The sequence below is a fragment of the Corylus avellana genome, chromosome 8, assembly GCF_965113065.1.
Source record: "Corylus avellana chromosome 8, dhCorAvel1.hap1.2, whole genome shotgun sequence".
Lineage (NCBI taxonomy): Eukaryota > Viridiplantae > Streptophyta > Magnoliopsida > Fagales > Betulaceae > Corylus > Corylus avellana.
In genome coordinates this window covers 3,973,230-3,998,454 of record NC_142497.1, presented here as the reverse complement: position 1 = coordinate 3,998,454, position 25,225 = coordinate 3,973,230, and the positions used below count along the sequence as shown (strand labels likewise).

Here is a 25,225-nt window from a genome sequence, read left to right as displayed (position 1 = left end):
TGAACCAAAAAGAATTCGATTCCCAAGTCAATAACAGGAAGCATGGTCATCATCGTTAAACTCTTTAGGTAGGTAGAATTTAGAATGATCAATTACTTCTAAAGAGTAGGCGAAGTGGTAAAGACACTTCACAAATCCGTTTTTCAATATATGCTCAAATTGGTGACATTATTCATGGCTTTTTCTCAATTTATCCCTCTCAAAACTCTGGTTTAGATGTTTCCCTATCGAGAAGTGATAAGGAGCTAAACAAATGAACCAAAAAAAAAATTTAAACTGACGTGGTAAGGGTTTTTAAATAAAAAAAAAATGCAATTCCCTCTCATTTGTTTGCCACGTCAATTTGAAAATTTTTCAGGGTTTATTTGTTTGGCTCCATAACACTTTCCTTCTCTACCAGCTTGTTTCATTGGAACAAGATCTTTTCTAGTTCAAATGAACAAGATAATATCCAGTTAATTATAGTGGAGGGATATTTTTGTCTTTTCACTTTTTGATGAAACAAAAATATTCCTCCACTATAAGTAACTGGATATTATCCAGTTCAAATGAAATAGAGAGGATCCTAATTCCGTTTCATTGTTCAGAGCCATAAATATATAGTGAAAAGACAAAAATATCCATCCACTATAATTAACTGAATATTATCCAGTTCAAATGAAATGGAAAGGATCCTAATTCTGTTTCATTGTTCAGAGCCATAAATATATCCCTACATGCTTATATTAATCAATAATCACTTTATCTATTCATATCCCAAACTGATACAATTGGTGACAAACGTTGCTAAAACCACGCACCTATTCAATGGCTCAAGAAACAGCCAAATATGATTTGGTGACCATGTTGCTGTATGTGTCCCACGCTCCCACAATTGGTAAAGTGGGGAAAAGAAACTGAGCATTGATAAGGATATGGTATAAATTGATACATTTTAAAATGACATCAATTCTTTTACACAGAAACATAAATTAAGTATGAAAAACCAGACTTCATAATTCAAGTAATAACAAACAAAGAAGTATATATAATCAACTGCTTTCTATGTATATAACTTCGACAGTTCACAGAGCTCAAGAAACTCCTGAAACACCAAGGAAGGGAGCTTGGGCATGCACAAGAATTCTGACCATGACCTCATTGTATGCAACAATCAATGGAGATGCTCCTCGAAAGACAATATAGATCCATTGGAAGCAACTAGTCAACCAACTTTTTAAGAAGAATTCAACTAAACCCATTAATTGCACTGGAGTTTGGTTTACTTATCGACCATCAGCAGAAGTGAAGGACTGTGCAAATCCAGTAGGCCTTGCTGGAATACTTCCCTTGCTGTCATCAAGACTAATATGACTCGCTTCAAATTCTGTTTCCTGCCAAACCTTTAACATCTGTGGAAGGGGTAGATTGTAATCAACTCCGGATAAACAATCTGACTCGTCGTTAATTGGTTTCCATTTCTCAACCAGTAGGGAAAGCACATTCACTGCATGGCCCATATCAGGTCGATGGTTTGGCTCCCTTGCAGTACAATGTCCAGCAAGTTCAGCAATGATGGAGATGCTATCAAAGATCTCTTCATCTGCATCAAGGGCTGGATCAATGGCAGCCATAAGCTTCTCTTTGCTTGACTTGATTCGCCAAAACCACTCGGCCAAGTACCGGCTTTCCTCTGAGCGTCCCTCATCAAGCGCCATTAATCCGGTCAAAAGTTCCATCAACACCACTCCAAAGCTGAACACATCAACCTTAGTAGTGATTTTCCCCATCACTGAAACACAGAGAATTGAACATAAGAGACTCAAATGCATCGGACTGTTTGTCTATAATGACATGTAAATTCTAAAAAATACATTCATCATAAGGACATCAGATTCCCACAATTAGGTGATCAAGAAAATTGATTTTGGAATCAAATACAATTGAATAGTTTTTAGTTTAGATATATACCAAGGATCACAAAGTCACAACTCTATGACTACATCATACTCACTGCTAGTAGAACTTAGATCACTTTTCTACACTACATATTTGTGTAAAATCGTATTCCAGGCAATCTTTAGTTTAATTGTCATCTCTACTTGAACACAGTTTGGCAGAAAACAGAAGCTTAAAACGTGTATGATCTGCAGGTTGTCAAACACCTTGGAGCTTTTTCAGAAACGAAGCATATTAAAAAGAAGGTTTTGCTTGATTAAACAAAGCATAAATAGGCATAACTAACAAGAACAGGCAGCAAACAGGATCTTTGCCTTTAGTGAAAAATACAAGAGTAAGATCTAAACTGTAGCAACAGAAGCATTCTGTAAGGGCTCATCAGATGCACATAGTTTTAAATTCAAGTAATATTTTGGACCATGTTCCTCTACGGCTGGCAACTTTAATGCTCATTCAAAGTACTCAAAGTTGTTGAGTTGAAGACAGCCCAAGTAGTCAGCCGGTACTGAATTTTCAGTATCAGCTTCCATATCTTTTGGTAACAGAAGTTGCAACCAATTCAACTCAACAAAGTTTTAGAGACAACTACTCAGGATTGAATATTTTAAAAACAATATACAACTCGCTCCAAAAATTACTTTAGATTTCTGTTTAAAAGGGGGAATTGATAGATTATAAGGTGTAAACAAACTGACAAAAAAAGAAGAGCTAACATGCAAAAAGCAAGAAGGTTGGCAAGATCACATTTACAGTAATAATAAATCATAGCAAGTTTTTGGCATACTAATATCTCAGAACTACTTTCTTATAAATGCTAGAACTAAGAATTAACAGGGGATTCAAAAAAAAAAAGAAAGAAAGAAAGCAAAAAGAAACAGAAAATTTACCAGCATATTCAGGAGCAAGGTATCCAAATGTCCCGGCAAGCCTTGTAGCAACAGATTTCTCTCCATCCGGAGCAAGTTTTACCAACCCAAAGTCGGCCACCTTTGCCCGAAAGTCATCATCCAGAAGAATATTAGAAGACTTGAGATCTCTGTGTATAAAGATCTGGCGGGCCAGATTATGAAGATATTCCATCCCTCTAGCAACATCCAAAGCAATTGAGAGCCTCCTAGTCCAAGATAATGGTTCCAGTGTCAGGCTCTTCCAATGGAAAAGATGCCTGCTTAGAGCACCCTGAGGCATATACTCATACACCAGAAGCCTTTCATAGCCTTCTGTAGAGTACCCCAACAGGGATACCAAATGGCGGTGCCTGACCTTAGAAAGAACAGCAATTTCAGCCTGAAATTCATCTAATGCTTTGTTGCCAATTGTCCCACATTCCATTCTCTTCACTGCTATTTTTGTCCCATAGTCCAATTCACCCTTATAAACAGTTCCAAATCCCCCACGGCCAAGTTCATTTTCTGGTGCAAAATCCTTAGTTGCCTTGCGGAGAACTTGAACAGATATCATCACATTCCCGGCCTCAATCAGGTGAGAATTTTCAGTTCCACCACTGGTGTTACTCGTAGAACTAGTCCCAGTTTGAGTTGATAAGCTGTTATTCGAAACCGCAATCTTAATCATATTTCCTGGATCAGATGGATCTCTAGGATGAACAACAATGGAACTAGGCGCGTCCGTAGTGCGTTTCCGCTTTTTACAGCAGCATATATACAGAAAAATGCTAAGAACAACAGCTGCAATAACAGAAGTTCCACCCACAATCATTACCGTTTTCAATCTTTTGGAGCTTTTTGGTTGGGATTGCACTGGGACACTAGAAGGATTAATTGGGGCCGGTGGTCTATAGGATGGAGGTGGTTGTCTAGAACTTGAAGGTGGGTTGTTTGAGGGAGGTTGTGGACTCATAGGTGGTGGGTTTTTAGCAGGTTCTGGCGGTACCCCAGTCTGATTAGCAATAAACAGAGGATTTCCCTCAGTTATAACCTTCACACTTTGACGAAATTTTGGTAGTGGTGGCTCAAGATTGTTTCCACTCAAATCCAACAATCTCAAGGATTTCAATTCTGTAAAATTATCAGGGATTGTACCATTTAAGTTGTTTCCTGCAAGCCTAATTTCAATCAGGGAATCTAACTTTGCAATTGAAGGACTCAGAGTACCATTAAGCATACGTCTTGGCAAATTTATAATAGAAACCTGGGAATCCGGATTGCAGCTCAATCCCAGCCATGGCCCATTACACGGTTCGTTACCAGACCATTCAGAATCAAGGTTCAAGGGATAATTCAGAGAACCAACAAAATCCAAAAGTGCAGAAACTTCTGGGGCACATTGAAGCCCAGGAGCAGGTTGACAGAAGGAATTGTAAGCATAAGAAACGTTACCAGCCTTAAACTTTGGTATTGGACCCATTAGCCGGTTATTGTTCAAATCCAAGATCTCAAGCTCCATACTTGCTAAACTCTCAGGAATCGGACCAACAAGTTGGTTTCCGTTGAGGTTGAGATATTTCAAAGATGTCAGATTTCCTATGCCTTCTGGAATGGTCCCTATGAAGTTGTTTCCATGTAGCCAAAGCTGTGTCAGCGAAGTCATTGATGCAACTACATCAATTGAACCTGCCATACCGCCACCATCTTGATCATTAAGCCATAAAATCTGCATCACCGACTGTCCAAAACTCGCTGGAATCTCACCGGATAATCGGTTATATGCAAGCTTCAATGCTGAGAGAGACGGCAACGTGCCTAGAAATTCTGGCAATGGTCCAGCCAAATTACAATTTACCAAAGAAAGATTTGTCAATTGAACTGATTTTGCTAACTCATCTGGAAGAGACCATCCGGTACTCGCATTAAACGGATTGTAATCCAAAGCCAAGACGCGAATACTGCTAAGTCCATCAAAGAAGTCAGATGGGATGGAATCGAATTCATTGAAATCTAAGTATGCAAATTCCAACTCCGATAAACCGCTAAAGGTCGGCAATGACCCATTGAACTTGTTTCTTTGAAGGCCGACATTGGAGAGCCTCGAGAGCTGGTTAAAGTTCTGAGGCAGAGGTCCCTTGAGACCAACACCCGCAACCTGAATTTGAGACACTCTATCCCCAGAACAGAACACTTTAGGCCAAGAAGGCGGGCCACAAGGGTCATCATCTCCATTGGCAGGCCATTTGAGAAGCTCTGGATTTTCCAACCCTTTTCTGAAATCATTCAGAATTTTGAGGTCATTAGGATCTGTGGCACCATAAGCCACAGTGAACAGGCACAAAGCAACACAAAGGCACAGGCTCCTCTGGTCACCTTCCATGACTACTCTCTTTTAGAGAATGAAATCCAGATAAGAGCAAATCCCAATGTACCTCAGAAAACCCCCATGAATGCCAGACTTAACTCACTCATATCACCAAAATCAGAAAAACAAACCAAGACCCAGATTCAGAAAAAAGAAAAACAGAGTGAATGGAAAAGAAAACTGGAAATGAACTGTGAGTTATTTCTTCGTCTTACCAAGAAATAGGCACGAAAAGGACAGGTTTCATGAAAAATGGTGAAGACCCGGATTTCGGAAAATGGAGTTGGCAAGACGAGACAGAGACGGGTAGACAGAGATCAGCTTCTAATTTTGAGGGTTTTATCCATTTCTTGAGGAAACAAACCCAAAAGAATATAGTAGTCCACCATGACTGTCGTCTGTCTCACTCTCGCTTTGCTTTTCTTTCTCTTTTTGTTCCTTAATCCAATTACACACTTATTTTATTCAATATTAATAATAAAATCTTCATTAAGAAAATGACTGTACTACCCCCGGACGAGGTGGGGGCACCTAGACAGTAGGACAGTAGACAGCGACAGAGATATGCTAATACCCTAATACAGTGGAGTTATCATATCATAAGATTTTGTTAATCCAAAGATTTAATATAATACTTACAAAAAAATAAATAAAAAATAAAAGATTTATTTATAGTGTGGGTCCACTAAAAAAGAAAAGAAAACAACACTGTGGGTCCCGCTTAGTCTATAGGATCCGATGGCGGCTTCTTGAAGATAGTGCTCCGCTGATTTAGGTTAAGAAGTTGCTTTTCTGCTTGCCGTGGTAGAATTTTTTTTTTTTTTTTTTTAATAGAATTTGAAAATGCTTTCTTTTATTATTATTTTTCTTTCTTTTATTTATTTATTTTAAATGCAGTCAGAGAATTTTGTTGGGTGGAAGATGAAGAACCACATAAAGTAGTGTACTTAGGTGAGAAATGCTATAGTAATGGATGAAGTATTTATAGTCAAAGATCAAAATAGTGTCAGTCATCACATGTGGTGTGCTACTCCTATCCATATAGTTGTTACATCAAATGCCAAATTGCAGGCATGAATGAGGATAATGAAGATGATATCCGGTTTTATTTTGTTATATTTAATAGTATATATAATATAGGGATGACAATTTGTGTTGGTGTGTCAAGTTTGAGAATTAGGATTATCACATGTTCAAATGAACTGGAGAATATCTAGTTGAGTAATGCTATAAGTCTTTCTAGAGTCATCCCAAATGAGATGTGGCTTTTAAAATCACCAATAGATTAAAAGTCAATAAATCACGAGTAATGCTATAAGTCTTCCTAGAGTCCTCTTAAAGTCATTCCAAATGTAATGTGGCTTTTAAAATTATATTGAATTTGAGATGTGATTTATTGGCTTTTGATCTATTGGTGATTTTAAAAGTCACATCACATTTGAGATGACTTTAGGATGACTCTAAGAAGACTTATAGCATTACTCTATCCAGTTAGTTATAGTGACTATCTCTCCACTATAACTAACTGGATATTCTCCAATTTATTTAAACTGTAGAGGATCTTGTTCCCAAGTTTGGGTAGTGTCCATGTATGTGTATATGTAGGTCAATTCTAACTTGACCCATTTGATTAAATGAGTTAAATATCTCAACCCTAACTCTTTAATTTTGTATTGAATTTGTGTCGGATTCGTAGGTCATGTCAAAAATTACCTACTATTATATTGTGTATCGGGTTCAGGTCATGTCGAAGCATAAAGACAAGACTATATATGTTAATTCTAATATGATCAATTTAATTAAACGGGTCAAACTTTTCAATCATAACCTTTTAATTTTGTGTTGGTTCATATTGATTTCGCATCTCGTGTCAAAAATGACAAACCCTAGTATAAAGACAATGTTTTGGCAAGTGAAAGGGATTTTTTTCACCCTTTCACTTTACATAATTCCATTTCTCTTTTCTCTCAATGTGCTACTGAAAAAAAAAAAAATCTATGACTCTCTAAAAGTTTTTTCCTCAATCTTCTCTTGAATATCGTTGGGTTGGATTCTAGAACCACCCTTGATCTTTAGTTCTCTTGAATACCCTGACCATATATTACAAAAAGAAGAAAAAAACTAAATGATAATTGTTTATTTGTTTCTGCTGTCTACATAAAAATTGACCCAATATATTTGACTTGTTGAACCCTACAAATGACAAATGCCTTGGATAATTCTCTGCCACGACTTGAATTTGCCCCAACTTTCCTGTCATTATCTATATTGATTAATCAAGGTTTGGCACCTAACTATTCCAACATTAATTTTTTTTTTTTTAATTTTTTAATTTTTAATTTTGGTCTTTAAAGAAACATAAAAGAAGTGCATGGAAGGGACAGGCCTCATGGTTACACCCAGTTGGTATTAATTGATTCCAAAAATTAACCCCCATTGCACTCAACATGTATAAATTGCACTCAAGTTGCTACAATTATGTGCCTCGTCTAATGCGCTACACATATGCTCCCTTGAATGATCCTGCCAGGATATTGGTGGGAGATAATAAGGGATACAAGCAGATCGTTTTTCTCTAAAAATAAACTGGAGAGGATCATGTTCAAACACAATGAATTAGAATTCTCTCCAATTCATTTGAACAGGAGAATATCCAGTTAGTTATAATGGAGGAGCATTTTTATCCCCTCAAAAAGTGAAAAGACAAAAATACCCATTCACCATAATTAACCAGAGAAAATCTTGTTCCAACACAATGAATTAGGATTATAATAGAGGGGTATATTTGTTTCCTTAAAAAGTGAAAAGACAAAAATACGCATTCACCATAACTAACTGAATATTCTCATGTTCATTTGGATCATGTTCCAAACACAATAACTTTTGCCAGGGCTGACTTTAAATTCTGACCATGAAATAGATACTATCAATTTTATTTGAAATGGAGAGAATCCTTGTCCGATTTTTATTGAGTTAGTCATTTAAGAAAGCTATCAAATTAAACTATATAATTACAATGATGCTTTTTAAAATTATTTTGCTTATACATGCCTTTTCTATAATGCCTTGGGCATATGCTTATTCAAATGATTTTGCAAGGATGTAGGTGACATATATATGAGTAGTAGGCTTTTGTTACAATAATTAAATTAAAGTTGACAGTTGTGAACCCACTTGTTAAACAAATTATTATTACAATTTGACTCATCGTTGATAATTAAATTTTAAAAATTGAGTTAAAGTATAGCTCCCTCTTCTACTTTCATCATGCACCAGGGTATAATTCGTTGCTTTAGAGTGCATTTGACACTGTAATTTCGTAGCAAAAAATGCAATCTTAATGTGACATTGAGAGAGAAGTCTCCCAAGGAGAGGGAACCGAATCCTTTTCCGTTCAAATTACTTTTTTTTTTTTTTTTTAAAAGGCAAAATTGTCATTTCGTTTTTTGATTTGGGCCACAAAACAATGAGATCCTGAAAGGAAATCAGAAGTTAAATCACTTCCTTTTCAGCCGGAGAATCAAGTGAAGAAGATAGGGAAAAAGGTTGCCACGGTCGTTTTCTTCATCAGATAGCGTACAAGAAAATCCCGTTGACTGGTCTGAGCTTCCAATTCATGATGGCTGCCGGAAAAGAAGAATTTGATCATAGTTTGTCTAGAAAATGAAGTCGTGAACTCCATGTGACAACTTCAAAGTTGGTTCGTTTTTCTAAAGGGAGTTTGAAATTATTCTTATGTGTTGAGAATTTCACATCACTCATACCAGCTTAATGATAGCAAGCAACAACTTATCTTGCCACTCATGGATGACCCATTAACAAGTCAAGTTCAACATTTTGATTTTATTGGGGCTGAGGGGTTCATGAGTACTTCGGTTTATTCTTGTGTTAGCAATTTCATGTGTCAAAACGTAGGATTGGTCTAGGTTGAGTCTATATAATTGGGGTTTAGCCGTCTCCTAGGCTTCTTTCTTCATATCCTTACTTGTCTTATGGATTCTCCTCCCGCTACTCAACCAGCTAACCTTACTGATAGCGAGTCGGTCTCTTTGATGAAGACTTTACCCTCTCTCAGGTAGCAGCCACAGCAATCCGAACCCTAAATGAGTAGGTTAAGCCTAGAGTTAAAGATTTGAAGACTTTGATCGCAAGTTCGATGGCATTTGGTTCGCTTGAAGTAATGCAATAGCTTTAAACAATTTCAGAGAAGTTCGATCAACCGAAGTGTGTCATACAAAAACCAAAGAGGCTCGATTGCAGTTTCGCTTGAAGTTTGTTCGATTGAAATCGAAACCCTAAAGTTCAATCGATCAAATTTTACTTTGGATCAATTGAACCGGCTGCACACAAAATGAATTGTTAGCCAACTTAGCCTTTAGACCTAAGTTTTTTCACTACTTATATAAGCCTAATGACCTATGATTTTCATATAGGGAGAGAGGTTGCAGTTCATTCTTCTTTAAGAGATTTTTAAACTTTATTAAGCCTAGACAGTTTTTATTGCTCTCTTAGTTTTTATTAATCAAACCACAATAAACCTTCAACCACCAAAGTTTTGGGTTGTAGTGGACAAAGTTTGTTTGTGAAGGTAATTCCTATAGAAAAAGACCAGGGCTTCGGAGGCCATTGCGGTAAGAGGCGAATTGGTCATTTGATAGGGTTGTGAGCGTAGTCAAGGTTTACAAATGTTTTGTAAGTTAACTAGTTGTAACACATATCTTCTATAGTGGATACCTTTGAGGTTGGCTGCTCTTTAGAATGGTTTTTTCGGTTGTTTCAAAAGTTTCAATTTTATTACCAAAAATTCTTTTGTTAATTTATCTTCTGAAGGAACAATGTGAAGGTTGAAGTTTGGAGTAGGTGAAATATTAATGGATTGATCCATGGTTCAGGAGGTGGCCCATGGAAAAGAAATGTCCACCCAAATTTCACCCAAGCGAGACAAGAAAGAAACATGTTTTTTTTAGGTAGGTGAGAGCTCATTAAATAAGAAAGGATTAATTTAATTATATATACTACCATGGGGAGAGGGAAAGGTCTTACGTACAGAACTCAAGAGAGAACCAGAGAAGAGAATGACCCATCTAGCCTTCACTACTTCCTCCATTTATTCTAGTGGGAAGGATTTGAAGCCACCCATGGAGTTAACACTCATCAAAACAAAGACTACAATACAAACTTTAGCGAGAAGTGACTCTTAAAAATTGATTTGTAAGGAGAGGGCGTTAGAATAACTTATATACACACGAGTCAAATTACACTTAAACCATGTGAGACACTTGATGTCATAACATATCACCACCCTTCATAATCTGATGTCTACGACAGCCGACTCTATCTAATAGATCGTTCCCTCTGTAACTCAAACCGATGAGACGATAATAATACCAAATGACCTTTTGGCCATCGTCCTATCCATCTCAACTACCAACTATCAAACATGGACATCGACCCATAGCCATAAGGACAGCTTCTTTATTTTGATATAGACATGACCATATTCCTCCCTTAAATCACTCCGTTTAGTTTAGCAACTATAAATAAAGTTATTCCTACATAAATCCTTGACTAAGGCCCAATAATACTTTTCCATTTGTAAGACTCTAGCAATGATGTGGACTCCCTCATGTTGATCCAATTCAATCAATTGCCAATCAAAAATAATCTTATCAAATTCTTTCTATATCAATAAAAAATGGGATGAGAATCTCTTCTCAAATTACATAATTTAGGCTATTTTTAAGCATCAAAACGCTTAAAAAATGCTACCTATTAAAAATGTGGCATGTTATCAACATAACCAAAAAGAATTTTCGCTTTTGTAGAGACGATTCTTCTTCATAAAATCAAAAGACAGTTTTTATTCAAAGCTTTTTTACAACATACAGAACAATAACCTCAATTTTCAACCGTAATGTGTCACATTTTTAATAGATGATATTTTTTTCAGTGTTCTGATGTCTAAAAGGGACAAAATTGCGTAATTTAACAATCTACTATTTCTTTAAAATTGAATGGTGTCCTAATAATTTTTTTTTTTTTTATGCCATGATCCCATAATCACACATTTAGTAATGTGTTTTACACTCTTATCTTATGAGAATAAAGAAGTAGATGTCCATATTGACCAACCGACAAAAAAAGAAACTCACATTACTATGAAGCCTTATTAAGAATCCCCGCTGTCGGTTTGAACGGCTGTCAGCCTCTCACTGTCACATTTGTCAATCATCGACAGAAGCATGTGCGCCAGGATGTCATTTGCTTTTGTCCATTTGGTAACCATATGAAGCCTTGAGAAGGCCCATCTCGTGAAAAGTAGCCATCTTCAACTCGTCGGCAACTCACCAGCTTGATTGTGACGCCGCCTTATAATGCCTAAACAAAACCAAAAGAATTGCTAGTATCTTTTGGCGTAAAATAATTTTTAAGAGAAATTTTACAAAGGATTTTTAAATTATCACGGGATTTAAAAATACCCATTTAAATTTTAAAGCATCACAATTTCACTTTCCAACTTGATTCAATCTACTCAATCGGTCAGTTTTTGGACGTCAAAGTGATGAAATAACTTTTATACCATTTTATAAAATTTCAAATTTACCTTTAATTTCAAATTGAAAATGAAAAAAGAGAGGAAAAATTGTAGGGTAATTTGGTATTTTTAGAGGTTTCCGGTAGGGTTTAACGAGTAAGGCTCAATTGCATCAAATTAAAAGTTTGGGAGTGAAATTGAGAGTTTTTAAAATTTGAGAAAGTCTTCTCAAAACGTGTGGTAGTTCAATGGTTTTAAGTTGAGGTATCCCTAATTTTTAATTTTAATTTTTTTTTTGGTATTTAGTGAGACGAAAAATAATAATCAACATTACATTTTCGTTTTGATAAAAAGTAAGTTTTTGCAATTTTTATAAAATGATAAATCATTTTTCGAGTTTGAGCTTCTCAATTATTCATATTTTCTTTCTTTTGTTTGGATTAATAGCGTTAAAGATGACACCCCCTTTTTTTTTTTACCTTGACATCAAGATTAATCTTTCGTATAAGGAGCTTCCACATTTTCTTTAAACCTTTCATGTAAACTACAACTAGTTAAAATTCTGAAGGATAATGCCTTTTGATCAACTATAACAATAATTTTAATCATTTAAATGAAGAATTATTTCTATATTATCTCACAAAAGACACTTGAAACATACGTATAAAATATATATTTACTACAATACTTAAATCTTTCTCATATATTTTCTCATGGTTAATTTCTAATTTCTCCCCTGCCTACCATGATTCTTTACTATACTCAAACCAAACACATGAAGCCATAAGCAGTCAATAAACAAATTTACCACAAATTTAATATCATATATCACAAGTTTACCACTGGAAAACAAATTACAAGTACAAAATTTAAAACAAATACCTCCAAATTAAGCTCCTTTTAGAAATGGGAAAGTGCCGTTTTGGTACTGCTTAATGGATTCAATTACTTTTACAGCAAAGGCCTCATCCTCTGGATAATAAGCTATGGGATCAGATAGCAGAGGAAGTGGTAGGTTGAGCACTCCTTCAAGTGTGGCATGGAGACAATAAGCTGAATATGTAACATGATATCCGCCTTCTTGGACAATAAGAAGGCGGCCGCCACTTTGCCTAGCCGCCAAGCTATGAACCATCCGCCCAATCTCTCGATAACCCTCCATTGTCAAGCATTGCCTTCCATTTGGATCAAACTAAATCACAAGTAATCTTACTGTATAAGAAGAAACTCCAACCTCTATCAACATCAATAATATTTAAAAATCCAGAGTTAAAGGATAAAACAGTTTAATGATCCATTTTACATTTCTATTTTTGTAATTTTGTTTACAGAGATCATAGTTGAGGTACACTGCCTTTGACATTGATATTGCATTTGAGTTTTTGCCGTGGCTTTATAGAGAAAGAAATAATAATAATAATATAAATAGCTCCAAACAGAAGAGGATTTCTTTACTTGATGATGATGACAGTTTCCAGTAAGAAGAAAGGGCCACATCATTCTGTTTCTAAGTGTAGGAGAAGTGCAAATTCTTAGTTCCAAGTGAAGGTTATAAATCATGTCCTACATTCATCAAAGAAAGTTCTGTTTCCAAATATGTTAAACAAAAACATGTTCAAACAAGTACCAAGTACTTGAAGAAGAAATCATATATGTTTCATTATATTCATTTACAGGATGTTCTAAAGAGCAAATTAAAGTCAAACTGGTGCCACAAGGCATCACCAAAAGGATGAGGGATAACCTTAAGTTTATCAGCAACTTCCAACAGAGACCATGCAAGAATGACAAATATTTTCATTATGTCCTCACAACAAAGAAAACCCATTACATGCACTTGGAAAAACCAAGATGTCTATTTTGCTCTTACAGCATTTACACCAGATTACCATATGTGTTCTCTATTTTTCTGAGGGCTTCAACAAAGTATGTAAGACAAAAAAGAGATATGAATAGATCATATTATTAACCTAAAATTTAGTCTGCACTTCTCCTTATTAGCTCCCTATTGCTTATTATATATGGATATGTTGTCTTCAGCATTTAAGCTCAGGGCAAATCATCGACTTCTATTAAAATAAACCAAGAATATTTATGAATTGTTTAATTCATCCAAACAATCTTTGTCATCTTTGTATGTATTCTAGTAAAACAGCTTCTCCTGCTTCATCTAAAGAAAGGATAAACTGATAAACAAAACAAGGACCAAATACAAACCACTATTGAATCAAGGAAATTCACATTCATCTCATTGTTTTCCTTGAGCTCACTGCATCTAGAGAACAGCAAGATCTTTCCGATTTCTTTGTTTTGAAAGAAGGGTTATATTGTTAATTACTTCAAACTCAAAACTTTTTCCCAGCCACAAGGCAAAGAAAGGATATGAGCTGATCCTTAATCTGAAATGCCTATCAGGAATAACATTTTGGTAGATATAGCTTATATGAGAATGATCTGGTGAGTTAATTTTGTAACATTCCTTAAAATGTGTTCTTTAAAGCAATGTTAGTCACTGAAGACACCTGAATTATCACTGCATGAAACGTTAGGTACACAAACCAAGAAAATGGCAGTACCAAGTAGACCATTTCTATCACATATTCACAGTTTAGTTCATTTACTGATCTTTAAAGCAATGCTTTCACCCTTAAATGTTTACAACATTCAACAGTCTATCTCCATGAAACTCCATGGTTTATGTCAAGTCCTTTTCTGAATAATCGGTACTCCATAGGTCTTATGCCAGCTTGATTCAAAGAAAAAAAAAATAACACTCAAATCATACTTCTCAAATACAGTTCAGTAGTTAAGATAAAGATTTTGGTAAACTTTACAAAGCCCCCCTAAATTTCCATGTGTTTTGACATGACCCCCCAAGTTCAAAAACTTTCAATTTCACCTTTCAAACTTCTAATTTGATGCAATCTACTCCCTCCGTTAGAATTTGGCATTAAATCCTAATAGATATTATGAAAAATACCAAAATACCCTCAATTATTCCCTTGTGACCTTTTATTTTATTTTTTTATTATTTTTTTTTTTAAGTTGAGGGTATTTTTATAGCCATTAAGTCTTAACGGAGGGGGTAGATTGCATCAAATTAGAAGTTCGATGGATGAAATTGAGAGTTTTTTAACTTTGGGAAGTCATGTCAAAATACGTGGAAGTTCAGAGGGGCTTTGTGAAGTTTTCCCTAAATAATTTGACTGGATACCCACACACACACACACACAGGAGGAGAGGAACTTACAGCACTTGAATCTTGGCCAACAATCAAAACCATCATATCAGCCTCAAACTTTTGAACAGCTGGAATGACCAACTCGGTCATGGCATATGCATATCCTATGTCACCAGTTCCATTCGGTAGAGGTATATTCATATTATAACCAAACCCTTGTCCTTCACCAATCTCATCAACAGATCCATTCTGTGGATGAGAAGGACCCCATGACCCATGATTCATGTGAAGGGAGATGGTAAGAACATTATTTGACTTGTAAAACCCCTCTGCTGTTCCATTGCCGTAATGAACATCAATGTCAATAACTGCAACTTTTTGAAACCCAGAATCTAAAGCCAATTGAACAGCAAGACCCGCATTGTTAAGGAAGCAGTACCCATCAGCCTGAGTAGGCTGAGCATGGTGACCTGGAGGCCTAACCAATGCATAAGCAATTTTCCCATGCCCATCAAGTATATGCTTCATCGCCGTCAGTGTAGTACCAGCAGCAAGCAGCGCAGCATCCCATGATCCAGGGTTCAAGAAAGTTCCAGCACAAAGCATCTTCCCTCCATTTCTATCAGCTTCGATTAGCTCATTTATGTATTCTGGGAAATCAACATATCCGAAATCATACCCAGCATTCTTTATAATGAAATAACTTACACAAATTTTTATCAATCGAAATAATTCCCCCCCCCCCCCCCCCCCCCAAGATTTCTTCCACATATTATATGATTTCCTACAAATTATGGGAAATGCAAAGCGGATTGAAAGCCCCACAGCCATTGAAATTCCAATACATCACAATATTTTAAGCTTCAACACCCAGAATAATACTTGATTAAAAAAGAAAAAAAATCCATTTCGGTGTAGTTTGGAAATCTTGCTTCTCCTGTTGATTAATTTTTCTAGTAAATTTGCACATCTGGGAAATCAAATTCAACAAAGAAAAAACACAGAACAGGGGTTCACTCCAATGAATTAACATTAAAAAATCAACCGCGTATTAACACGAAACCAATAACTAAAAGCAACCCAGATTCACTTAATAAAAATCAAACAAGAAGAAGAATCGGGCAACCGAAACTGATTGATCTGTAAGTAAGCAAAGTAGTACCCGCGTACCCTGAGTGTGGAAGGAGAGCAAATCAGGGATGCGAGCAGGTCTGCCGAAGTGCCAAGAGATGTAGGGAGAGATGGGGCCTCGTTTGAGGATGGAGAGCATGTTCCTGACCCTGTCTGCGTTCTCTGGGTGCTTCTCCAGGACGTCAAGAAAGCCCGGGTCCAATCCGGAGTCGAATACGCCGCTGCCGCTGTCATGGTTGAGCATCCCCTCGTGCCAGAAGACGTCTATGCGGTCCATTGGAGTAGGAATAGGAGAAGCATGCATGGAAGGTTTTCCAGTTTGATGCAGAGTGAACAGAATTGTGCCCCGATTCCCTCGTACTGGACACTGAACTAATTAAAGGGAGTAATGCCATAATTCTCTATTTTCTCACTCTTATCTTATGAAATCATTATTGAACTTATGATTAATCATTATTAGATTTAGATTAAATAATAATTTTAAAAGTTAACTTATATTTTAAGGAAAACAAAAGTGACACAAGAGAGACTAATAGAATTACTCAAGTAAAAGCATAATATGTTCCCAAGGTAGCTTAATCAGTTATGGACCACATCTCATAAAGCGAAAGTCATTAGTTCGAATCCCTCTCGCCATTTTCTTGTGTGGACATGTTAAAAAAAATAAAAAAATAAAAGCGTAATATGCACATTATCCGAATTGATTTGTACGATGAAAAACCCGGTCTCATTTAGTGGGCTACTTTGGCGATAGGATATAGATTCCAAACATTCTTATTTTTTATATAATATTAATTATTTTTTATTATTATTTAAAATAAAAAAAATTTACTATAATTTTTTATTTTATTTTACTTTTTCATATAAAAAATTTAAAATTTCTATCTACTTTATATTACATTAATCACTTCACCTATCAAATTCATTCCCAAATAAGCCCAAGACTAGAGTGATTTGGTCTGTCCACTGTCCATCTCAAAAATGTCACAACTCAATAAAAAAAGGCAGAGAAAATATGCTTTAATTTGACCATTTTTCAATCTTACTTTTAATGTTTTAAAAGTGACAATCAACCCTCCAAAATTTTAAGTAATGGTAAGTTTGTCCATTAATTAGCATTTTTGGAAGATGAAGTTCCAAAAAATACACCCAATTTAAAAACATGATCATCTCTAGTTTATTTGAACCAGAGAATATCCAATTAGTTATAATTAAATGATATTTTTGCTTTTTTCACTTTTTGAGATTACAAAAATACCCTCTAACTTCTGGAGAGGATCAAATTTCCCAATTTGTGTTGTGCTTTCCCATAATGACTTGGCCCTTTCACTTGAGTTTTATAGGAATATTTGCAAGCTCAACACTTAAAATAATGTTTCTCAAAAGGAAAAAAAAAGAAAGAAAAACACTTAAAATAATGACTGGAGAAGACTTAATCTAACATCAGACAAACAAAAGGAGGCTTCTACACTTCTTCAACAAGTCCATCCCAAATCTCTTTCTAGACCAAAAACAAATCTAAATTAAAGAGAAAGTGATCGTGTTACAAAAGGCGTTTTTAACTGACTTGCTTTTTTGGTTGGAGGTTTGTCGAAAAACATTCTTTTTAAATTAGGGTTGTGAGCAAACAAATTAGGGGTTTTGGGTTTATGTTGCTCATATGTTAAATTAAGTAGTTTTTATTTTTAAAATTTTTGTTCTTAAACCCGTTCCCTTGTTCGCAGATTATTGTTTTATTGAAGAGGACCAATGGTTCAGTAAGTTGTACTGTGATTAGGGGTGATAATTCATGTTCGCGTGTCGGATTCGGATCGTATCGAGACATATATATATAAGATTATATAAGTCATGTAACTCTGTCCATTTAATTAAATGGAATCTTTCAAGTCTAACTCTCTAATTTTGTATCAGGTTCGTGTCGAGTTTAAAGAACATGTCAAAAATTGCATGTCATTATGTTGTGTGTCGAACTCAGGTTGTGTAGAAGCATGAGTATAAAGTTATATAGGTTAACTCTAACCCAACCCATTTAGAATTCTTAATCCTAACAATTTAATTTCATATTAGGCTTAGTCAAATTCTCAAGTTATGTCAAAAATTGACAATCTTAATCGAGACGTTGCTTTCACATGTGCATGGTGGAGTTTGTACTTTATTATCATTATACTTTGTTTACTTTGATCGTGTTAAGTCCATTGTGTTGCAATAATATATATTATTTATCAACATGTGAAATGCTTATTTTAATGGCACGGTCTAGTTTTTGCAGCAAAAGTCTTTGCTAATCTTAACCCTCATTGTGTTTAAGATGAGTGGTTCCCAATTATCTAAGTTCTAAATCTACATAACATTCTATTTGTGTAACAGAGATTTGAGTAAAATACCAATTTCACAACCTAGGTAAAATACTAATCTATCATAAAAAGTAATGTTACAAGTTTCTCGTATGTCCTTTTAAGAATGATATAGCTCTTAAAATCACCGTTGAATTTGTGATTAATCATTATTGAATTTTAATCGAATAGTAATTTTAAAAGTCATCTCAATTTTTTTTTTCCTCTATTTTTTTAAGAATTAAAATAACGCTACTCATTGTCTGCTTTTAAGAATCAAAGAGAATCTCAATTCCAAAAGCGTCGTAATTTTTTCAATACTCAGTTTTCCAAAATGGAAATCTAGAAAAGTAAAAATAGTTGACCTCTCGTGAAGCATATGTGAGTACGTCAAGTACGGAAGAAACATGATTTTTCACCGGTGTGACATGTTTAAAAAAAAAAAAAAAACATGATTTTCACCGGTTTCAAGAGAGGGGAAGGCTTTTATTAGTCAATATGGTGGTGCTACATTTATTTCTTTAGTGAAGTAGATTTCACAGGAAAAAATATCAGAGAAAATTAAATGGGTGCTTATTTACATCTTGTAGACATATATGTCATTTTTATAGATTAAATTGAAAGAAAAAAAATTTCAACCCACTTTAAAAGAAGACTTTGTCCATATATATATATATATATATATATATAGAGAGAGAGAGAGAGAGAGAGAGAGAGGCTTCAGAAAAATCTTAAAATAAGATATAAGGATTGTTTTTGGACTAAAACAACATTAAAACTTAAAATTTAGAAAATAAGAACGGGAGGGAGCTAAAAAATTTATGATACTACTAATTATTAATGTTAGAGTATTGATTAAATGCTCTTCCTATAAGCTTAAGTTTTTGAGACAAATGATAATTTAATATGGTATATATATATCATAGAAAAAGTCGTAAGTTTGAATCCATCATTTATCTTCTATTTCAATTAAATATTCTCATTACTTATTAAAAGAGAATTTAAACTCACACATGAAAGAGAATAATATTATAATATTGATTAAGGGCATGTTTGCGAAATAAAGTTTTTAAGTAAAAAAAAAAAAAAGAAGGTTTTTTGACAAAAACTTAAAAATGAAGCTTTTGCCAAAAGTGTGTTTCAACAATTTTTAGGCTTTTTGGATCCTTAAAAGTGTTTTCAATTTTTTTACCAAACGTCCAAATGTGTGTTTTTTTCTTCAAATGAATTTTTTAAGTATTAAACGCATTTTTAGACCCCTCAAATACATACCCAAACAAACCCTAAATGTGCAAAGTTTAAGCTTTTCAGAATAAACAGTGATTTAACAATTAGAAATGATAGCAGCCTTTAACTAATATATGAGATTAAATATATAGGATTAAAAGTCAAGTTAAATTTTCAAATTTCAATGAAATCATTGCATCTTTATGCCTTGATGTCCGGAAAATCAGTGGGATTGTAAAACTTGTGGGTCTAAGTTTAATTTCCATCAAATATGACGTACTGCAACAAATATTGCATATTTTTTTCAACAATCTTTACCTCTTGATCTTTGTTTATATAACGAATTACATCAACCTTCCCAAGAAACTATATATTCTCTCTTTGACTTCTCAAATACTTGTTCAATGAGTACACCCCCCAAAAAAGAAAGAAAGAAAGAAAAGACTTCTTCAGATGCGCAGTCTTGAAGATGTGGTGTCCTCACTTGGTATTTGGACGTCAAAATCGTCATTATTATCTCTTTTAATTTGTAAGAATTGGAAAAGAAAAGAAAAAAATTGACTTGACTAAAAAAAATGTTTATTTCATCAGAATCGTTTTAAACCGTTATCATTTTCATACATAGTTGACCAAGGAAAACATTCTTTGCTTACCAGATCGTGTTTATACTATTAATATTGTTTATCATCCTACCTTTCTACGGATTGAGATTTTTTACAAGTTTTTTTAAATTTGAGATTTTCAAATTCATAAATTTCAGTCGTTCATTTCATCTAAGCGTCTAAAATAAGTAATGTTTCAGCATTTAATAAGAGAAGCATTAAACTCATAAATTTTTGTAGTGTGTTAGCAAGCAAAATAGTTCAACCAATTCCTTGTGTCTAACGGGAGCCCTATTTACTTCAAAATTTCTCTCTTTGTTTACCAAGTAAATTAAAACAAAACTTGCTTCTTAAAAATCAAGGTATATAAAACTTTTCTTTTATAATATATGCAAGTCTTTAGAAAATTGCCGCGAAAACGCGCCTTTGCATGCGGAAACGTCAGTGTAAAAGCTCTTTTCTTAAGTGTTAAAATATTGAGAGAGAGCCAATGGTGCATGATTTTCCAAGTACAAGTATCCCTTAAATATATTTAAACTTTATTCCTGTCACTACTTAATGATCTCATATGCTCATTTCGTGGATACATGTAAATGTGCATTTTCCATAACTGTCAAAACACTACAAAAAAAAAAAAAAAAAAAAAAAACCCTAATTAGTAATGTTTGAAATATGGACGTTTTTTATAAATGTTACTAATGTCTCCTTTTAGGGACATTTTTTACTATTTAAACATTCATAAACCTTTCAAACACAAGGTTTGTGGATAATTCTTTTCATGCATTTATTCATAGTACAACCTCTTTAAATAGAGGATTCATTACATATTACATAAGAGAGCTAAGATGGAGTCAGCAGCTCTTATTGAAATATAAACTAGGGTTGAGTCATATGAGACTCTGATTGAAATAATATCATAACCCTAATACGGCTAGAGTTAGCCGACTTACGGTAATATAATATAAATTTAATACATAAAAGTCTAATATGGAAAGGCCCGTAACATAAGAATTATGAATTCCTCTCCTTCTTCAAGTATTAATGGTTCCACTAACTTTATGATGGATTCATGTCACATGACTTCAACGTATGTATACACAGTAAATATAGATGACTTTAAATTAAGCCAATACTAGGGGTCAATAAGTTTCTCATATTTGGCCTATATTTCCTTACAATTAACTATTGAATTTGTAGACTTATGTAGATCACACATAAGTCAATGTTGGACCTCACAAATCCAATGGTTGATTGTAAGAAAATATGAGCTAAATATGAGAAATTTATTGACCTCTATCATTTCTCTATTTCTTATCATACCCATTTCTTATAGACGTCTTGGGCATAATTTCTTTTTTTTAAGAAAAAAAAAAACCTTCAACTCCGACATATAGGATGAACCATCGGAAAGTGGCAGTGTTGTTCCCCCCGATCGATGGCCGGAGCAAAAATATATATATATATATATATATATATATATATATATATATATATGTGATTACTATGGTGACACTCTGGCGCCGTCCACCCTCTCGAAACGTGCAAGAGAGGCTAATTCATGAAAGGCCTCAGAGATCTTCTCGATGCATGGCACAATTTCCATTAGGATTAAAGCAATTGCAGCAGTTGGAATGATCTCCTGGAGACTATCATTTTCACAAAGGCAGGTTGTATTGAGCAAGGATTTCAGGTTCTCCGCGGCGATTTTTGAGTTTGTAATATGGCGATTAATTGATGTTGGCTGGGTCATTTTTTTGAGCTCTGATGCTAATTCCTTCAGTGCTTTCCCTGATTCTGTGCAAATCTTTGTGCATGGCTCTTGAATTTTGCTTTGGAACTCATTGGGTGTCTGAAAGGACCAAAAGAAATATCAGTTGAAGAAACTTCGAGACATGAAGGGTCTATGTCATTAATCTCATTTATTTCAGAGACATATTAATTCTGGTCCAAAAGAAGAAAAAAAAATTGAAAGAGATAATCTATTTAGAAATGGGCATTGCTGATTTACCTGGATCTTAGAGCTAAGGTAGCTGTTGAGAGCATCAACTTTGTAGGCACATTGCCTACTAAGGGATCCAATTTTAAGGTATTGTTTCCAAGGATGTCGGAACCCAAAACGATAGTGCCACAGTTCCCATCTTGCTAGATTAGCCTGCAACATTAAAAAAAAAAAAAAAAAGGTTTGAATTAGAGACACGGTTTTGAACTCAAAAGTTCTGATACCATGTTAAATCAGAACTTATCTTAAAAGTTTTAATCAATAGAATTTAATGAATTCAATAATTTAATTTATATTCTACCACAATATCAACTTTAGGCTTTATACTCACCATAGCTTCTTCGGTGTCTTTTGAAGTGAGAATGCTTTTATACCCTTGAAGAAATGATTCATCCATGGACGGCCCTCCTGGTATGTTGAAGTATTCACCCCCAAATCCTGCAAATTTGTATCTGTCAATATCGATGCTCAAAGAAAAGAAACAAAATACCATCAAGGGTGGTGGTTTAATGGCCCAAAAAAGTTTTCAAGTGATCCAGGCATGCAGTAGGGCATGAGTTCGAATCTTTGCAATAGAGAATTTCAACATATGCTTGATTCGTATTAGCCACTTTTTTTTTTTTTTTTTTTTTGACGTGTCCACACAAGGAGGGGGGGGGGGGGGATTCGAACTAGTGACCTTCGTTTCATAAGGCGTGGTCTTTAGCCACCTTGGATTTCCATTGATGCTCTAGTGGGGCTGGGTCAGACTATGTCTTAGTTGGACTTGAAGGAGCGCTTGCGGTTCCTACCATCTAGGCCCCTCCTGTGTGGCTCCCAGCAGGTAGGTGCTACTATGGTCACGCCCGGGTAAAATAACTACAATTGGTCTCCCCGGCATACCATTTTTGCTTTGAAAAATAAAAATAACAAAATATATAGAAAGGAGTTAATATGGCTTTTGTATATATACCTTCTAAGAAATTCCCAAGCTTTTCCATGTTGGTAGCCTCGAGATTGTGAAGATTCACACCAATCCAAACAGGGCATATACAGATGCATATAACGATTGCAATAGAGCAACCAATGATGATTGTGGTTAGCCTCTGATGGGCCATCTCTAGCACCTCATCCTCTCGATAACTCGAAATAGATAACAAGCAGAAGGTCAATATGAATATCATCAGCCCATAATCGTATCTTGCCTTCATTGCAGGAATGAATCTCACAAATGTTACTGTAGAAGCTGCATCACGCCCTCCAACACTCAAATGAGTTTCACAATTATTTTTAACTAAATATTAAATTAAGAACTACACTTAATTAAAACGTGACAATTGATTCTCTAAGTGTAGTCTTCCAAATATTAATAAGTAATTCTATTTAGTAGCTAGCTATTTGATTAACACTTTTTTTTACAAGTAATAATTCAATAACTAATTTTTACTGTCAAATCATCTAACTAAATTGTAGTAAATAACATTAGTGTACCTGTCAGAAAGACAAAGAACCCAATTACTATGGCCTGTCCTATCTGATCACCCGACAGAGTTGCTAGGGAATGGACTCCAACACCTAGAGCACCAGCTGATAAGGTTGCCAGCATCCTGTTTAAGCCTTTTCCCAGTGTTGCTCCTTGAAAAGATGGCAAAGAAAAACAATTGTAAATTAATCAGTTTCTCTTAGTAAATATATAAATTCATCAATCAGAAATTGGAAGGTAATTACCAACAGAAAACTCGAAGACAAGAGTGACAGTTAAAACAGCCCATATTGCATTGACACCAAAACCATCGTAGAGTGGTCGGATGTAGTAGAACAAGGAAACCAAGGTGAGAGCCAGCCCTACTTTTAGGGAATGGATAATTCTTCGTGGATCATCTTCTCCAAGTTTCTTCATCTTCTTTGCAACATCTACTACCTTTCCCCATAACTTCTCAGGCAAGGCCTTGAGCCATCCATATGCACGAGTGAAAGCTCCAGCATTTTCATGACTTACACTAGAATCAATATTCATTGCTATGCTTTGAAAGGAAAGATTGCAGTAGTTGAGAGAGAATTAGCCCAACAAGAGTGAAGGGAGATGAGGGCTTGGGGGCTCAATATGTATATATGGTGTTTAGCAAAAATGTTTTATAGACGTGACAATTAAACCAGCTGACCTGCTATCTAGTTTATAGGTGGGAAAATTGTTTGAGACTACACTGCATGCATGTCACAATTGTTATGAACAATGTGTAAAAGATGACCAAGACAGAAGAAGGCTTATAAATTAATAGGAAATGATAGTGAATTTAATTATTTTAATGGAAAAAAAATATAAAAAGGCCCTCCAAATTAGCAACTGTTTTTTAATTAAAGGGCCACATGATATTCAAAAAGTACTAAAGTAGCCAATCAAAATACTAAAGTGTGTCAAAAAGGCCACATATTTGTTTATTTTCCTATAATACTCTTATTCTTTCAAAAACTAAAATAAAATAAAAAACTAAAAATATAATTTTTTTTTAAATTTAAAAAGAAAAAAGAAAAAAAAGAAAAGGGTGGTTGGGCCAACCATATGGTTTGATTTGACATACTTTCGTAATTTGATGGACTACTTTAATACATTTTAAATATTGTGGGGCTCTATCGCAAACCGTTGTTAGTTTGTGAAGCTTTTTTTTTCCCCTTTTTTAATTAATTAATATTCTAACACATACAATATCTCATTAAGTAATTACAAGCACAAGAATATTTAATTGAAATGTGTGGTAAATAAGTTTAATTAAGACATTTCCTCGGATTAATACGACCAGTACTTGTTCCAAAATATTCTACCAAGAGATCGAGAGGCGGAGGAGCTTGGGGAGAGATGGCGGTGCTGACGTTGAAGCATTGGATCAAAATAGGCCAGTCCAACCAATGACAATGGCATCAAAGATTTCAGGCACATTAATGCGCGCGTTTGATCTAAATCTGTGAACTGTACGTGATTGTGTGGGAACAGAAGTCTGTGACGGGAGTTTGGATGGGTGTGAAACTGTTGACAAACGGCCAAATTCATGA

General features: G+C 34.8%; 3 protein-coding genes across 5 annotated transcripts; all 3 read right to left on the bottom strand.

Moving 5' to 3' along the window:
* Window positions 1–899: 899 nt before the first annotated feature.
* LOC132163849 (receptor protein kinase TMK1) lies at window positions 900–5,609 on the bottom strand. 2 transcript variants are annotated; one of them, XM_059574230.2, is made up of 3 exons: window positions 5,406–5,609; window positions 2,826–5,292; window positions 900–1,771 (listed from the first exon to the last, which is right to left on the bottom strand). In XM_059574230.2, exons 2-3 carry the CDS (start codon window positions 5,203–5,205, stop codon window positions 1,266–1,268), a joined length of 2,886 nt encoding a protein of 961 aa, XP_059430213.2. In that variant the 5' UTR covers window positions 5,206–5,292; window positions 5,406–5,609; the 3' UTR covers window positions 900–1,265. The 2 variants fall into 2 exon arrangements, with proteins under 2 accessions (XP_059430213.2, XP_088375419.1); XM_088519293.1 differs by having other exon boundaries at window positions 2,826–5,609.
* A 5,626-nt stretch (window positions 5,610–11,235) lies between these two features.
* On the bottom strand, window positions 11,236–16,413 carry HDA08 (histone deacetylase 8). 2 transcript variants are annotated; one of them, XM_059574861.2, is made up of 4 exons: window positions 16,077–16,413; window positions 14,976–15,556; window positions 12,608–12,917; window positions 11,236–11,568 (listed from the first exon to the last, which is right to left on the bottom strand). In XM_059574861.2, the coding sequence occupies exons 1-3, from the start codon at window positions 16,339–16,341 to the stop codon at window positions 12,615–12,617; spliced, it is 1,149 nt and encodes a 382-aa protein (XP_059430844.2). In that variant the 5' UTR covers window positions 16,342–16,413; the 3' UTR covers window positions 11,236–11,568; window positions 12,608–12,614. The 2 variants fall into 2 exon arrangements, with proteins under 2 accessions (XP_059430844.2, XP_059430842.2); XM_059574859.2 differs by lacking the exon at window positions 11,236–11,568 and having other exon boundaries at window positions 12,502–12,917.
* Window positions 16,414–21,700: 5,287 nt separating this feature from the next.
* LOC132163903 (aluminum-activated malate transporter 8-like) lies at window positions 21,701–24,194 on the bottom strand. The gene is made up of 6 exons (XM_059574279.2): window positions 23,906–24,194; window positions 23,669–23,812; window positions 23,151–23,423; window positions 22,530–22,636; window positions 22,208–22,351; window positions 21,701–22,048 (listed from the first exon to the last, which is right to left on the bottom strand). The coding sequence occupies exons 1-6, from the start codon at window positions 24,192–24,194 to the stop codon at window positions 21,701–21,703; spliced, it is 1,305 nt and encodes a 434-aa protein (XP_059430262.2).
* Between the last annotated feature and the right edge of the window lie 1,031 nt (window positions 24,195–25,225).

Bases quoted from the DNA above. Each gene is read 5' to 3' on its own strand.
- LOC132163849 (XM_088519293.1), bottom strand. From the start codon at position 5,205: ATGGAAGGTGACCAGAGGAGCCTGTGCCTTTGTGTTGCTTTGTGCCTG. The intron at 1,772-2,825 runs GTAAATTTTCTG...TCTGTGTTTCAG, and splicing joins CCTTGCTCCTGAATATGCTG to TGATGGGGAAAATCACTACT.
- HDA08 (XM_059574861.2), bottom strand. From the start codon at position 16,341: ATGCATGCTTCTCCTATTCCTACTCCAATGGACCGCATAGACGTCTTC. The intron at 15,557-16,076 runs GTACGCGGGTAC...TTGATTTCCCAG, and splicing joins GCTCTCCTTCCACACTCAGG to AATACATAAATGAGCTAATC. The intron at 12,918-14,975 runs GTAAGTTCCTCT...CTTGTGATTTAG, and splicing joins TTGGCCAAGATTCAAGTGCT to TTTGATCCAAATGGAAGGCA.
- LOC132163903 (XM_059574279.2), bottom strand. From the start codon at position 24,194: ATGAATATTGATTCTAGTGTAAGTCATGAAAATGCTGGAGCTTTCACT. The intron at 23,813-23,905 runs GTAATTACCTTC...CATCTTTTCAAG, and splicing joins TGTCTTCGAGTTTTCTGTTG to GAGCAACACTGGGAAAAGGC. The intron at 23,424-23,668 runs GTACACTAATGT...GGCGTGATGCAG, and splicing joins GTTCTTTGTCTTTCTGACAG to CTTCTACAGTAACATTTGTG.